General features: G+C 40.8%; 1 protein-coding gene across 2 annotated transcripts in view; it reads right to left on the reverse strand.

The window, feature by feature from the left end:
* SNX1 (sorting nexin 1) overlaps nucleotides 1-12066 on the reverse strand; it is a 38460-nt gene that overhangs the window by 21634 nt on the left and 4760 nt on the right. For both annotated transcript variants that reach the window (XM_034660847.1, XM_002914237.4), the window contains exon 2: nucleotides 4196-4304. In XM_034660847.1, coding sequence (XP_034516738.1) covers nucleotides 4196-4304 — 109 coding nt within the window. The remainder of the gene's footprint in view (nucleotides 1-4195; nucleotides 4305-12066) is intronic.

Raw genomic sequence — 12066 nt, forward strand, 5'->3', positions numbered from 1 at the left:
TCAGGCTCCTCTGCTGTGAGCCTGCTTCTTCCTCTCCCACTCCCCCTGCTTGTGTTCCCTCTCTCGCTGGCTGTCTCTATCTCTGTCAAATAAATAAATAAACTCTTAAAAAAAAAAAAAAAAAAAAAAAAAAAAAAGAAATGGTGCTTAAGAGCCACCTCTATCTGGGAAAATCTCAGTTGAGCAGAACAACTCAATCCGTAAGTGCCCTAGAGAGGGGTTTTTAAAAGAGCATTAGGCACCATTTTCAGACAATTTTTTTTTTTTTTTACTAATAAAAAGAATGCACTTTCAACTCGGAGCAATGTTAGAAGCTCAAAACTTAAACAGCAAAGACTTTTTTTTTCTTAATAAACAAAAACATAAATATCTATTTGGGTTTGGCCTGATCAGTACGTATTCAATTTTAGTCCTAGGGAATTCAAAGAAAGCTATTTTTTTCTTATTTTTTTAAAAGATTTTATTTATCTGTTTGAGAGCAAGACAGAGAGAGCATGAGCAGGGGGTGGGGCAAAGGAAAAGGGAGAGGGACAAGCAGACTCCCTGCTGAGGGGGGAGCCTGACGTGGCGCTCAATTCCAGGACCCCAAGATCACAACCTGAACCAAAGTCAGATGCTTAACCAACTGAGCCACCCAGGTGCTCCTTTTTTCTTTTCTAGACTTTCATTTGGAGCTAAAATGAAACCAGAGATGTGGGTCTATAAGGCATGACTAAGTCCCAGATCAATGTTCTAATCATTAAATGTGAATCATGTCTACAAACGTGGTTGCCACACTGTTGGAACCTGGTCCCTATCAGAAAAAGAAGAGGGGCGCCTGGGTGGTTCAGTCGTTAAGCGTCTGCCTTCGGCTCAGGGCGTGATCCCAGGGTCCTGGGATCGAGCCACGCGCTGAGCTCCCTGCTCTGCTGGGAGCCTGCTTCTTCCTCTCCCACACCCCCTGCTTGTGTTCCCTCTCTCGCTGGCTGTCTCTCTGTCAAATAAATAAATAAAATCCTTAACAACAACAACAAAAAAAGAGGTGGTAAGATAATCTGACCGTGGGGTGGGAGTACAAAATTTAAAAAAAGTACACATAATAAACATCTCAGGATGGTAGGATTCTTTGGAGCAAACAGTCAGCTGAAGTATGCTGAAGATATTCAGATTATGCAGGCCCTAAGTAAATAATTAAGTTAATAAATGGGTTTGGAAATGAAACAGGAGATACTTCTCATTCAAAACCTTTGGCTTACTAAGTGCTACCAAAAGCCTTTTGAAGAACTGTGGATTTTCTACTGACATTCATGTGACAAAGATGCCAAAACTTACATTAAAAAGTGGCTTTTTTTTCTTGTACTCTTGATAAGAGTAATAGAAAAGCCTCTGGGCTCCATCACTGAACTAATCATGTATAAAATAAAACCCAAACATTTAAATTTCCACAACTGATATCTAAAACATCTGAGAGGGGCACCTGGGTGGCTCAGTCGTTAAGTGTCTGCCTTCGGCTCAGGTCATGATCCCAGCATTCTGGGATCGAGCTCTACATTAGGCTTCCTGCTCAGTGAGAAGCCTGCTTCTCTGTCTCCCACTCCCCTGCTTGTGTTCCCTCTTTTGCTGCCTCTCTGTCAAATAAATAAAATCTTAAAAAAAATAATAAATAAAAAAATAAAACATCTGAGAAGCTACTCAAGTCCTAAACTAAATGTCTCATCATAGGCATTCCTTTCTAAGATTTATTTATTTATTATTTGGAGAGACAGAAAGAGTGCACATGTGTGGGCAAGCAGCAGGAGGGACAAAGGGAAAGGGAGAGAATTAAAAAAAAAAAAAAAGATTTTATTTGGGGAGCCTGGGTGGTGCAGTCGTTGGGCATCTGCCTTCGGCTCAGGGCGTGATCCTGGCGTTACGGGATCGAGCCCCACATCAGGCTCCTCCGCTATGAGCCTGCTTCTTCCTCTCCCACTCCCCCTGCTTGTGTTCCCTCTCTCACTGGCTGTCTCTATCTGTCAAATAAATAAATAAATGAATCTTTAAAAAAAAAGATTTTATTTATTTATTTGCAAAGGAGAGGGAGGGAGGGANAGGGAGGGAGGGAGGGAGTGCATGAACAAGCAGGGGGCTGGGGAGGGGCAGAGTGAGAGGAAGAAGCAGACTCCCCACTGAGCAGGGAGCCCATGCAGGGCTTGATCCCAGGACTCCAGGATTATGACTTGAACCAAAGGCAGAGGCTTAACCCACTGAGCCACCCAAGAGCCCCGTTATTTATTTATTTATTTAAGTAGCACCAGGCCCCCGCTCCCCGGCCACCAGCATGGAACTCAGGACCCTGAGATCAAGACCTGAGCTGAGATCAAGAGTCAGACGCTTAACCAACTGAGCCATCCAGATACCCCCCAGCTTCTTCTTTTAGAATACACTTCTCAAAACGGTACCATTTTCTTCTTAATCCTCAGACTTAAAACCATTGACTCTGTCTTAAATCCCCATTTTTGGATGTCTATTATATCCAATCACCAACACTGAATTTTATTGATTTTTCTTTTCCTTTTTTTTTTTTTTTAAAGATTTTATTTATTTGACACAGAGAGGAAGCGAGCACGTGAGCGCACAAGCAAGGTGACCGGCAGGCAGGGGGAGAGGGAGAAGCAGGCTCCCTGCTGAACAGGGAGCCCAGTGCAGGGCTTGATCCCAGGATCCTGTGATCATGACCTGAGCTGAAGGCAGACACTTAATGGACTGAGCTACCCAGGTGCCCTGTTGATTTTTTCTTTTGAAAATTTTTCACCTTTCCCTTCCCATTTACATCATCTTATTTTTGGTCTTTGCCATTTCATTCTTTTTTTTTTTTTTTTTAGATTTTTTATTTATTTATTCGACAGAGATAGAGACAGCCAGCGAGAGAGGGAACACACGCAGGGGGAGAGGGAGAGGAAGAAGCAGGCTCACAGCAGAGGAGCCTGACATGGGGCTTGATCCCATAACGCCGGGATCACGCCCTGAGCCGAAGGCAGACGCCCAACCGCTGTGCCACCCAGGCGCCCCTGCCATTTCATTCTTGAACAAATTTGTGATCGCCTTCTGAAGCATCCAGTTTTTCTCTACTGCTATCCATTTTATATAATTCCACTAGATAAGTCTTCTTAAAACATTACCCATATCACTTTCTTTATTCAAAACTGCCAATGGTTCTCAGTCGACAGTAGGATGAAAATTCAAACTGTAATTATTACTGATGTCTAAAATCCTCCTAAACTACATCTCAAGTCTTATTCTTCTATGGTTTCTCTAAGAACTCCCTGCTCTGGCCCACCAAGCTTACTGACTGGCCCTCAAATGTACCTTGTATTCCCTGCCCGACCATTTGTACCCTTTCTCCTTTTCTCCTACATAAATCCTTCTTCTTCCAGGAAGTCTTCCAAGGGCACTTTAGACCAGCTTCTCAATATGGGCACCACGGACGTTTTGAGCTGGATAATTCTTTTTTGTGAGGGGCTGTCTTGTGTATCGCAGGGTGTTTAGCAACGTTTATAGCTGCTATCCACCAGATACCAATAGCACTCCCAGGTGTGACAACCAAAAATGTCTTTCACCATTGCCAAGTGTCTTCTGGGGTGCAAAATCACCCCCTGTTGAAAACAGGGAGGCCGTCTCAACAAAAAATTACTGGGCCCAAAATGTTAATAGTGCCAAGGTTAAGAAATCCCACTCCATACTAGTCTTTTTCAAACTGCAGGACATGGCTCATTGGTGAACTGTGAAATCAATTCAACTGGTTGCAAATAGCATCAGAAAAATGGAAAAACAATAGGACATTTGAGATTGTATTGAAAGTAGTACAGGCAAGTCACTTAATAAAATTTTTGCTTCAGTTTTATATAAGTATGCATGTATTCTGCATTATGAACACAAAATGTAATTCTTACTATGAGTTTTGGTCATAGGTCTATAGACACTCCTATAGTCTGATCGCAAACAAATATCCGAGACTTAGTATTTCTAGCATTCTTCTTGCCACATTTACATCGTTTAGCAGCCTAACTCTATCTGTATGTTTAGGTCTTACTCCCTAATCCTGTCAGAATCTTGATGGCAGGGGCTACATTCTACATGATTTGTAATCTTCCATAGAATTATGTTTCCAATATACACCTTGCTTGTTTAATTCAGTGACTTAGAAGACTCCTAGTATGGGTTTTAAGTCCATACTTACCTGCAAAGAGATCCTGGGGCTCTTGGTCTTGTTCCTCATGGATCCCATTTTCTTTGGAGCCAGTGTTGATGGGAAGGGAAGCAATTCTCTTTGGAGACTGGGGCTTACTCTGAAAATGAAGAGATACTCTGAATAAAACAGTACTGTTAAAAACAACCCTAGAAAGTGACTTTTAATGTGTCTCTCAGTTGTACCCACAGGTGTTTAGTGGGAGACAGGCTCATGATTCAGCCAGTTCAATAAGCAGCAAATCATCATTAGTGATGTAAGTGCTGCCCAAGTAATCACAGAGCTAAAATAAACTCATGCATTTCAGAGTTAATTTCTAACACCATAACCTTGCTGAAATGCCCTACCCCAAAGCACATGATACTGACGTGGGTATGTGTACACACAGATAATTTTCAAAAGAACCTGTCCAAATGCATTTCTCCTTCTCACTTGATGACCTTTATTCTTTCAAATGCTGATGGGGCACATTCTAGTGACTAGGACACCGCACTGGAGTGCAGAATTCAAGCTCTGATCCTGGCCTTACTGTGTTGCCTTGGCTAAACTGTTAACAGAAATGCAGTTGTGTTGATATTACTGGCCCCAACAGGCAAAGGAAGTTATGACACTTTACATCTAAAGCTGTACATAAATAGAAGTCATCTTTTTATCCCTAACTTACACTGACACAATATTCAACCACACCCATGCCAGGCTAGCAGAATGAAAACCAGTCATGCTTAGCCTAGTGGGCAGATGGTGAAAATACAGTCAGTTGATGGCCTTTATCAAAAGCTCTGTGATCACCCGCAAACAAGGATCGGGTGGGGCCCCAGACCGGTACCAGAGTGAACAAAGCTGGATTGTGTAGAACATGAACAAAATGCTGGGAATCTGGCTTCAAAAGCCATGGTATGGTATTACAGGGTTTTGAAGTCAAACCCCAGGGCCAAATCAGTTAAAAAACCTGACTTAAGGAAACTTTTATGAAACATTTCCTTAACAAATCTGAGGGAGTTTGTTCCTCAGAAATAGCCTTTTCTGACTCAACAGAACAAAGTAAAATGACAGATCTGTTGGGTATTCTGAATTTGCCATGCAAAGAGCTCCATCCTAATACTGGGGCCACCCTCATGGAAAGAAACTGCTACCAATACATAGGATTTATATTAACAAACAATGCTCCTACTGAAACTTTTCTATGCTAATAAAGCTTAATGAATAATTAAATATTTTAATACTTAAATATATATGCTTAAATGTTATACCAACTCAGAGACAGTGATCCTGTTTTCTAGGTGCTTCCATAACTTCAACAACAACAAAATTACTACAGAGATAAAGACAACAAATAATAGGGCAAAACCAAAACCCACAGCTCCCTTTTGCCTCATATATTGCCAAATACCTTCCATACACATATTTCTTTTCTATACATACTCTTGTGCTCTTGGACAGTATGGGGATCTCACAAAAAGCTATCTGATTTAATTCAATTCTCACTGATACCAGTCATCTCCAAATGGAGATCTAGAAGAGATTAAAACCCAAGACACATTAATTTTATATAAAATCAAATGTAATATACTAGTAGCTCACCAGGGAGAGGCACAGGTTATAATTTAGCCATTTTAAAAAATACACCTAGAAGAACTCATTCTCGTGATATGGAGATGAATAAAGCCAGCTTTCCATTTGTTTCATCATCTAAACTTGGAAGTTTAAAGACTAAGGTAACAGCAGCCTGCCTTTCCTTATAATAATCAGAAGAGACAGACCCACATGGATGGGACACTCCAAAGACTACTAGAACATGGCTACCTGTCTTTCTTCTTCTACCAGAGCCCCTTCAAGCCCAAACCATAAGTTGCTTGACTAGAAGGGCACCTGGGTGGTTCAGTTGGTTAAGCGTCTGCCTTCGGTTCAAATCATGATCCCAGGGTCCTGGGATGGAGCCCCACATCAGGCTCCTTGCTCAGTGGGGAGTCTGCTTCTCCCTCTCCCTGTGTGTGAGCTCTCTAATAAATAAATAAATAAATAAATCTTAAACAAAAACGAAAGTTGCTTGACTAGAACTGTGATGAAAACAAAGACGTGTGCTTCCTTAGTATGCTAGGTAACAATTATCTGCTCCTCAGATATACTCTGGGATTCCATCCCCCAGATCAAAGTATTCACGGCTGAGTTCACAGAAAGGGGAAGACAGGCTGATTACGTTCTTTCCCCTTCCTCTGTTCTTTCCTCTGTAGTTCTTTTTCAAAATTAATCTTCTGTGTGTATAAAGCTTTGTATTCTGTTCCCCACCACCCCCACCATCCCCACCATCCGAGTCTTTTTTTCAGTGATTTAAGTCTCTACTGTATGGGTACACCACAACACAGTCATCTCCCTAAGGATGGACATTTATAGTTTCCAGGTTTTTATCATCACAAATAATCCTATGATGTTCATCCCCATATAAGTCCACATCTGAATATTTCCTTGGGATAGATTCTTAAGTAGAATTACTGGACATAAAATTTTCAAAGCCTCTGCTGACTTCCAGAAAGACCACCAATTTACACCCCCCCACCCCAGTGTGTGAGAATGCTGCACCCACAGCAACATCATGCATTCTCTTTTTCTTCAAGATTTTTAAGTAATCTCTATACCCAACATGGGGCTTGAATTTACAACCCTGTGATCAAGAGTCATGTGCTTTACTGACTGAGCCAGCCAGGTACCCTGAATTCTTCCTTTTAAAAAAATCTTTGCCAGGTTGACTGGTGAAAAGTCTTGTTTCCACATGTTTACTGGCCATTCGAACCCTTGATGACTCGTCTTAATGTCCTTTGCCTTTTTCTATGCTAAGCACTTAGATGTACTCTTTCCTTATGTAAGTATACTTAAGTTTATCTAAGTTTCCTACATAACCCTTTCTTGGGCATACTGTATAGTACCCCTTCCCAACTTTATCTCTTTTCACATCTGTCTTATTTTAGGACTTACCAAATTTATTTTCAGATGAATAATTTGGATTGGCATTGGACAAGCTAAGCCTATTTCTTTAGGATGGGAAGTACGCAGCACATAACTGGTCTTTGAGGCATAATATTCTCAAGTTTTACTTAAAATCAGATTCAGTAAAAGCTGAGAACTTTTTTTTTTTTTTTAAAGATTTTATTTATTTATTTGACAGAGATAGAGACAGCCAGTGAGAGAGGGAACACAAGCAGGGGGAGTGGGAGAGGAAGAAGCAGGCTCATAGCAGAAGAGCCTGATGTGGGGCTCGATCCCGTAACGCCGGGATCACGCCCTGAGCCGAAGGCAGACGCTTAACCGCTGTGCCACCCAGGCGCCCCTAGAACTTTTTTTTTCTTGGAAGACTTTTATTTGACAGCAAGAGAGATCACAGAGGGAGAGGGAGAGGGAGAAGCAGACTCGCCACTGAGTAGGGAGCCTGACGTGGGGCTCAATCCTAGGATCCCGAGGCCATAAACTGAGCCGAAGGCAGACACCCAACCAACTGAGCCACCCAGGCACCCTTGAGAACTATTTTTACGTGTAAGAAATGGACTAAGTATCTTATATTCATGAAGAACTGTTAACAGAAAACAAGTCTTCCATGAGACTAGAGTCTATAATAAGAGCTTATCATCAAAATAAATACCTAGCTGGGCTTTATAACACATTTCGTATGTTTTGCCCAACATTAAAAGTCTAATCTTTAATCAGTATTATTAATTTATATTAAAAAGCTAATTTGGGGGTACCCGGGTGGCTCAGTTGGTTAAGCATCTGACTCGATTTCACTTCGGATCTTGATCTCAGGGTTGTGAGTTTAAGCCCCATGTTGGGCTCCATGCTAGGTGTGGTGCCTACTTAAAAAAAAATAAGTAAAAAATAAATAAAAAGCTAATTTTATTTTTTAACTTATTTTAAGATTTTTATTTTTTATTTATCAGAGAGAGAGAGTGTGTGAGCACAAGCAGGGAGAGCGGCAGGCAGAGAGAAGCAGGCTCCCCGCTGAGCAAGAAGCCTGATGCGGACTCGATCCCAGGACCCGGGGATCATGACCTGAGCCAAAGGCAAATGCTTAAGCAACTAAGCCACCCAGATGTTCCAAAAAAGCTAATTTTAAATCAACAGTTAAATTTCAGGAAGGACTCATTCTGGGAGAAGGAAAGAGGCACACTGATTATACTGAGTTGCAAAAACAATACTAAAAATAACCTTTGCTTGTAATTCATATTTAAAAAAATCTCTGAAGCGCCAGTACATCACAAAACTATCTATTTAAAGGGAGCTAAATTTCTAGGCAACAGATGAAACTATTTTCTATGATGAAAACAGTATGTTTGTGATATATTAGTAAAGCAAAACAACAGCCCTGCCTACTTCCCCATCCAGCCACCTTCTCCTGCCCCATTTTCTGAAATACAGGAGGCATACTTTTGTTAATGACAGAATCCTAGGCTAGGATATCCAACCCCTGCTGACTCCTTTTGGCTGTTAATTCTAACAGGTGGTTCCACTGATAAGCCTATTTAAAAGTTCAAGTATTTCTGTTTATAATTACAAGGCACACAGACAGCCTACTCTAACTCTCAGACAGGCACTAGAAAGAGCTACAGCAAGAAAACACTTGTGTTAAGAGCAAACAAGTATTCCTCACCAATTACCAGCCTCAAACCATGAGGCTACACTATTAACACAATGTTCTAAGCTCAGGGAAGGACAGACCTGGGTTTGCTATCCCTCATAGCTGACATACCCACTTAGTCCTGAAAAGTACGACTGTGATTCTGCGTTACTTCCCTTGAAGTTATCGAGTTGTGATTCTTCCTTATGTTGCTCAACTGCTCTTTGCTCTATGCAGAATCCTTGCATTATTCAAGGGACTTCAAAAGGGTAGTACTGTTAAAATTCTCAACTGCATTTAGAGGGTGAATCCAAATTAAAAGCTAAGGTAAAACTGTGCTTCTGGAGAACCAGAGTACTCACCTTCTGGTGAAAAAAATAATATAATTTAGTAAGGCAACATAGAGCTACAGAACTGTGTGATCATACTAATGTAACAAGACAAGGACAATTAGGAAAAAGTCACGCCCAGAAGTTATACCTAGGTAACAGAGCAGTCACAAAGTCTTTAAAAATCACCATGGAAGACCTTGGCATGAAATACTGTTCTATTTGCCACGTTTACTTCTATGGAAAAATAAGCTAAGTGGGATGGCGTATCCGTTTTCTATCGCCACTGCAACACAAAATTATCACAAATTTAACAGCTTAAACAATGAAAATTTACTATTTTACAGTTCTGTATAAGTTAATATAGGTCTCACTGGGCTAAAATCAAGGTGTCACCACAGCTGTGTTTCTTTGTGGAGGTTCAACGGGAGAATCTGTTGCTTTGATCTTCCAGCTTCTAAGAGCGATCCACATTTCTTGGCTCATGGCCTACTTCTTCCATGTTCAAAACCAACAATGTTACATCTCTCTGTGCCTTTCTTCTGTGGGTACTCATTTCCAGTCACTCTCTGACACTCTCCCATTTTTAAAGGATCCTTGTGATTACACTGGGCTCACTCAGATAACCCTTAAGGTCAACTGATTAGCAACCTTAATTCCATCTTCAACCTTAATCCTCCTTTGCTTTGTAACCTAATACATTCACAGCTTCTGGGATTAGGAGGTGGACATCTTAGGGAGGGGGCAATCATTTTATTTACCACAGGCAGTGACTCCTCTCCCATGCCATGGCCACGTTTCAAAAATGGCACAGATGCACTAAAAACTTGTGCGTTTGGGAGAATGGAATTTAGTGTCCATTGAATTTGGGAATAGGGTGCATCTTACTCTATGAACTGGTTAAATATTTGATTAACCCAAAGGACTTCAAATTTTTACCCTCCTTCACAGCTAAAGGAGTTCAAGTAGGGGTTCTTTTCCTGGGGTCCATGAGCCATGGAATTCAGGAAGTGTCTAGGGACTTAGGTGGGAATAAAATCACAATCTCATTCTCACTAATGCTAGCTGGGAGTCAGCCTGTTCTTCAGTTACAAAGACAGGCAACAAACCACTATAGTATTTGACATGATAATAGAAATTAGATATTTTTATCTGACATCACAATTGTTACAGTTCTCAAAATATCACTTATGGTCGCCTCTACTTTTTAAAAATTATGGTAGTTGTAACTATCCCTAGATCTTACTATGTAAGGCATTAAAAAGCACGTTACAAACATAATTTTTTCAATGTTTTGCTAACTACATTCCTGTGTGACTGGTTTCCTTGTAATCTTATGTATTTTATACATGTAAAGACATTCTGAGGATGTATCCATATACTTCACTGGACTGCTAATAGGTCCCCGACACAAAAAAGGTAAAGAACCTCTAAGCTAGTCCCTCGAAGACTAATGAAAATAGAAAAGGGGAAGCTGGAAGGGTGGGGAAAATGACAGACCTCAAAGTGAAAGTGCATACCATGGTCTACCAAAATTTAGCTACAATCTACTGAATTCTATGGTGTAATTTCCCTACTAAACTTTTTGGGTTTCAAACTAATATAACTTAGAAGGGCCCAGAAAACTGCAGAAGGATCAGAGTTCTAATAAGTCCATTAACTTCCATTTTGAAAAAGCAAACCCAGTTCCAATCTGCTCTGAAAGCAGAATGAAGCCCCAGCTGTCCACTTGACTAAGCAAGAGAATAAGCCAGAAAAAGTTGAGCAACAGGCTTTTCCTGGAGATGAGATACTTATGGCTACTTGCTGTAGTAACTATCAACTACTCTTGATTTATTTATGTCAACAGTTACTCAAGAGTGCTGAAAAGCTTTGAGGACCAAGACAGAAATTGGAGTGTTCTTTTTCCTCTCTCCCCTCCCAACCAAACAAATCACAAATGGCTAAGTCATCAGAGCTACCCCCAACACCTGAATTAGCAAAGAGCAGCAATTCCTTACAGAAAGCAGAAAGCTGACTGCAACATTTCTTCTCCCATAAGCCCCAAACTCTAATTTTAAATAAATTTTAAGTTGAGTTCTTATTAGTCATTTTTAAGGCTTTTCTCATCCCTCTGCCTCCAAAAGTGCTTTGTAACTACTTTTGTTAGCTCTTCCTGCATAACCCTGAAAGCTAGGTTAACTTCTAGTACAATTCTATGATCAAGAAATTAATGATTCTATGTACTTCAAGAAAATCTAAACTTATTAGAAGTGAAACCGGTTTAGAATTTGAGCTGAGCATTAAAATGAATCTCTGGATATAACACCAGTTGTTGACTTTTTCAAGAAGATATATATCAGATGTGTGAAAAATGAGGCATTTCAACAACTATCTTTTTTAAGATTTTACTTATTAGAGAGAGAGAGAAAGACAGCAAGCGTGCCTGTGTGCAAGAGTGGGGAGGGGAGGAAGGAGCAGAGGGAGAAGTTGGAAGGAGAAGAAGACTCCCCACTGAGCAAGGAGCCCCACTCAATGCAGGGCTTGATCCCAGGACCCTGAGATCATGACCTGAGCCAAAGGCAGACACTTAACTCACTGAGCCATCCAGGTGCCCAACTACTAATCTTTTAAGACCAGATCTGACCACCTAATGTGATGTTAGCTCCAAAAACAAGTGTTTGAGACAATACGCCTACAGAAAATACTACATACTAGAGGAACACTTATCCATGATTATTTGCTACAGCGACACTATTAGGTAAAGAAACTAAGCAATAAACTGTTGTTTAAATACATCGTTACCCAGATTACCTTTTGTAAGTCTGTTTAAGAATAGAGAAGGGGGGGCGCCTGGGTGGCTCAGCTGGTTAAGTATCTGCTTCAGCTCAGGTCATGATCTCAGGATCCTGGGACTGGGCCTGCATCAGGCTCCCTGCTCAGTGGGGAGT

This window comes from Ailuropoda melanoleuca, chromosome 5 (genome assembly GCF_002007445.2).
Source record: "Ailuropoda melanoleuca isolate Jingjing chromosome 5, ASM200744v2, whole genome shotgun sequence".
NCBI classification, from domain to species: domain Eukaryota; kingdom Metazoa; phylum Chordata; class Mammalia; order Carnivora; family Ursidae; genus Ailuropoda; species Ailuropoda melanoleuca.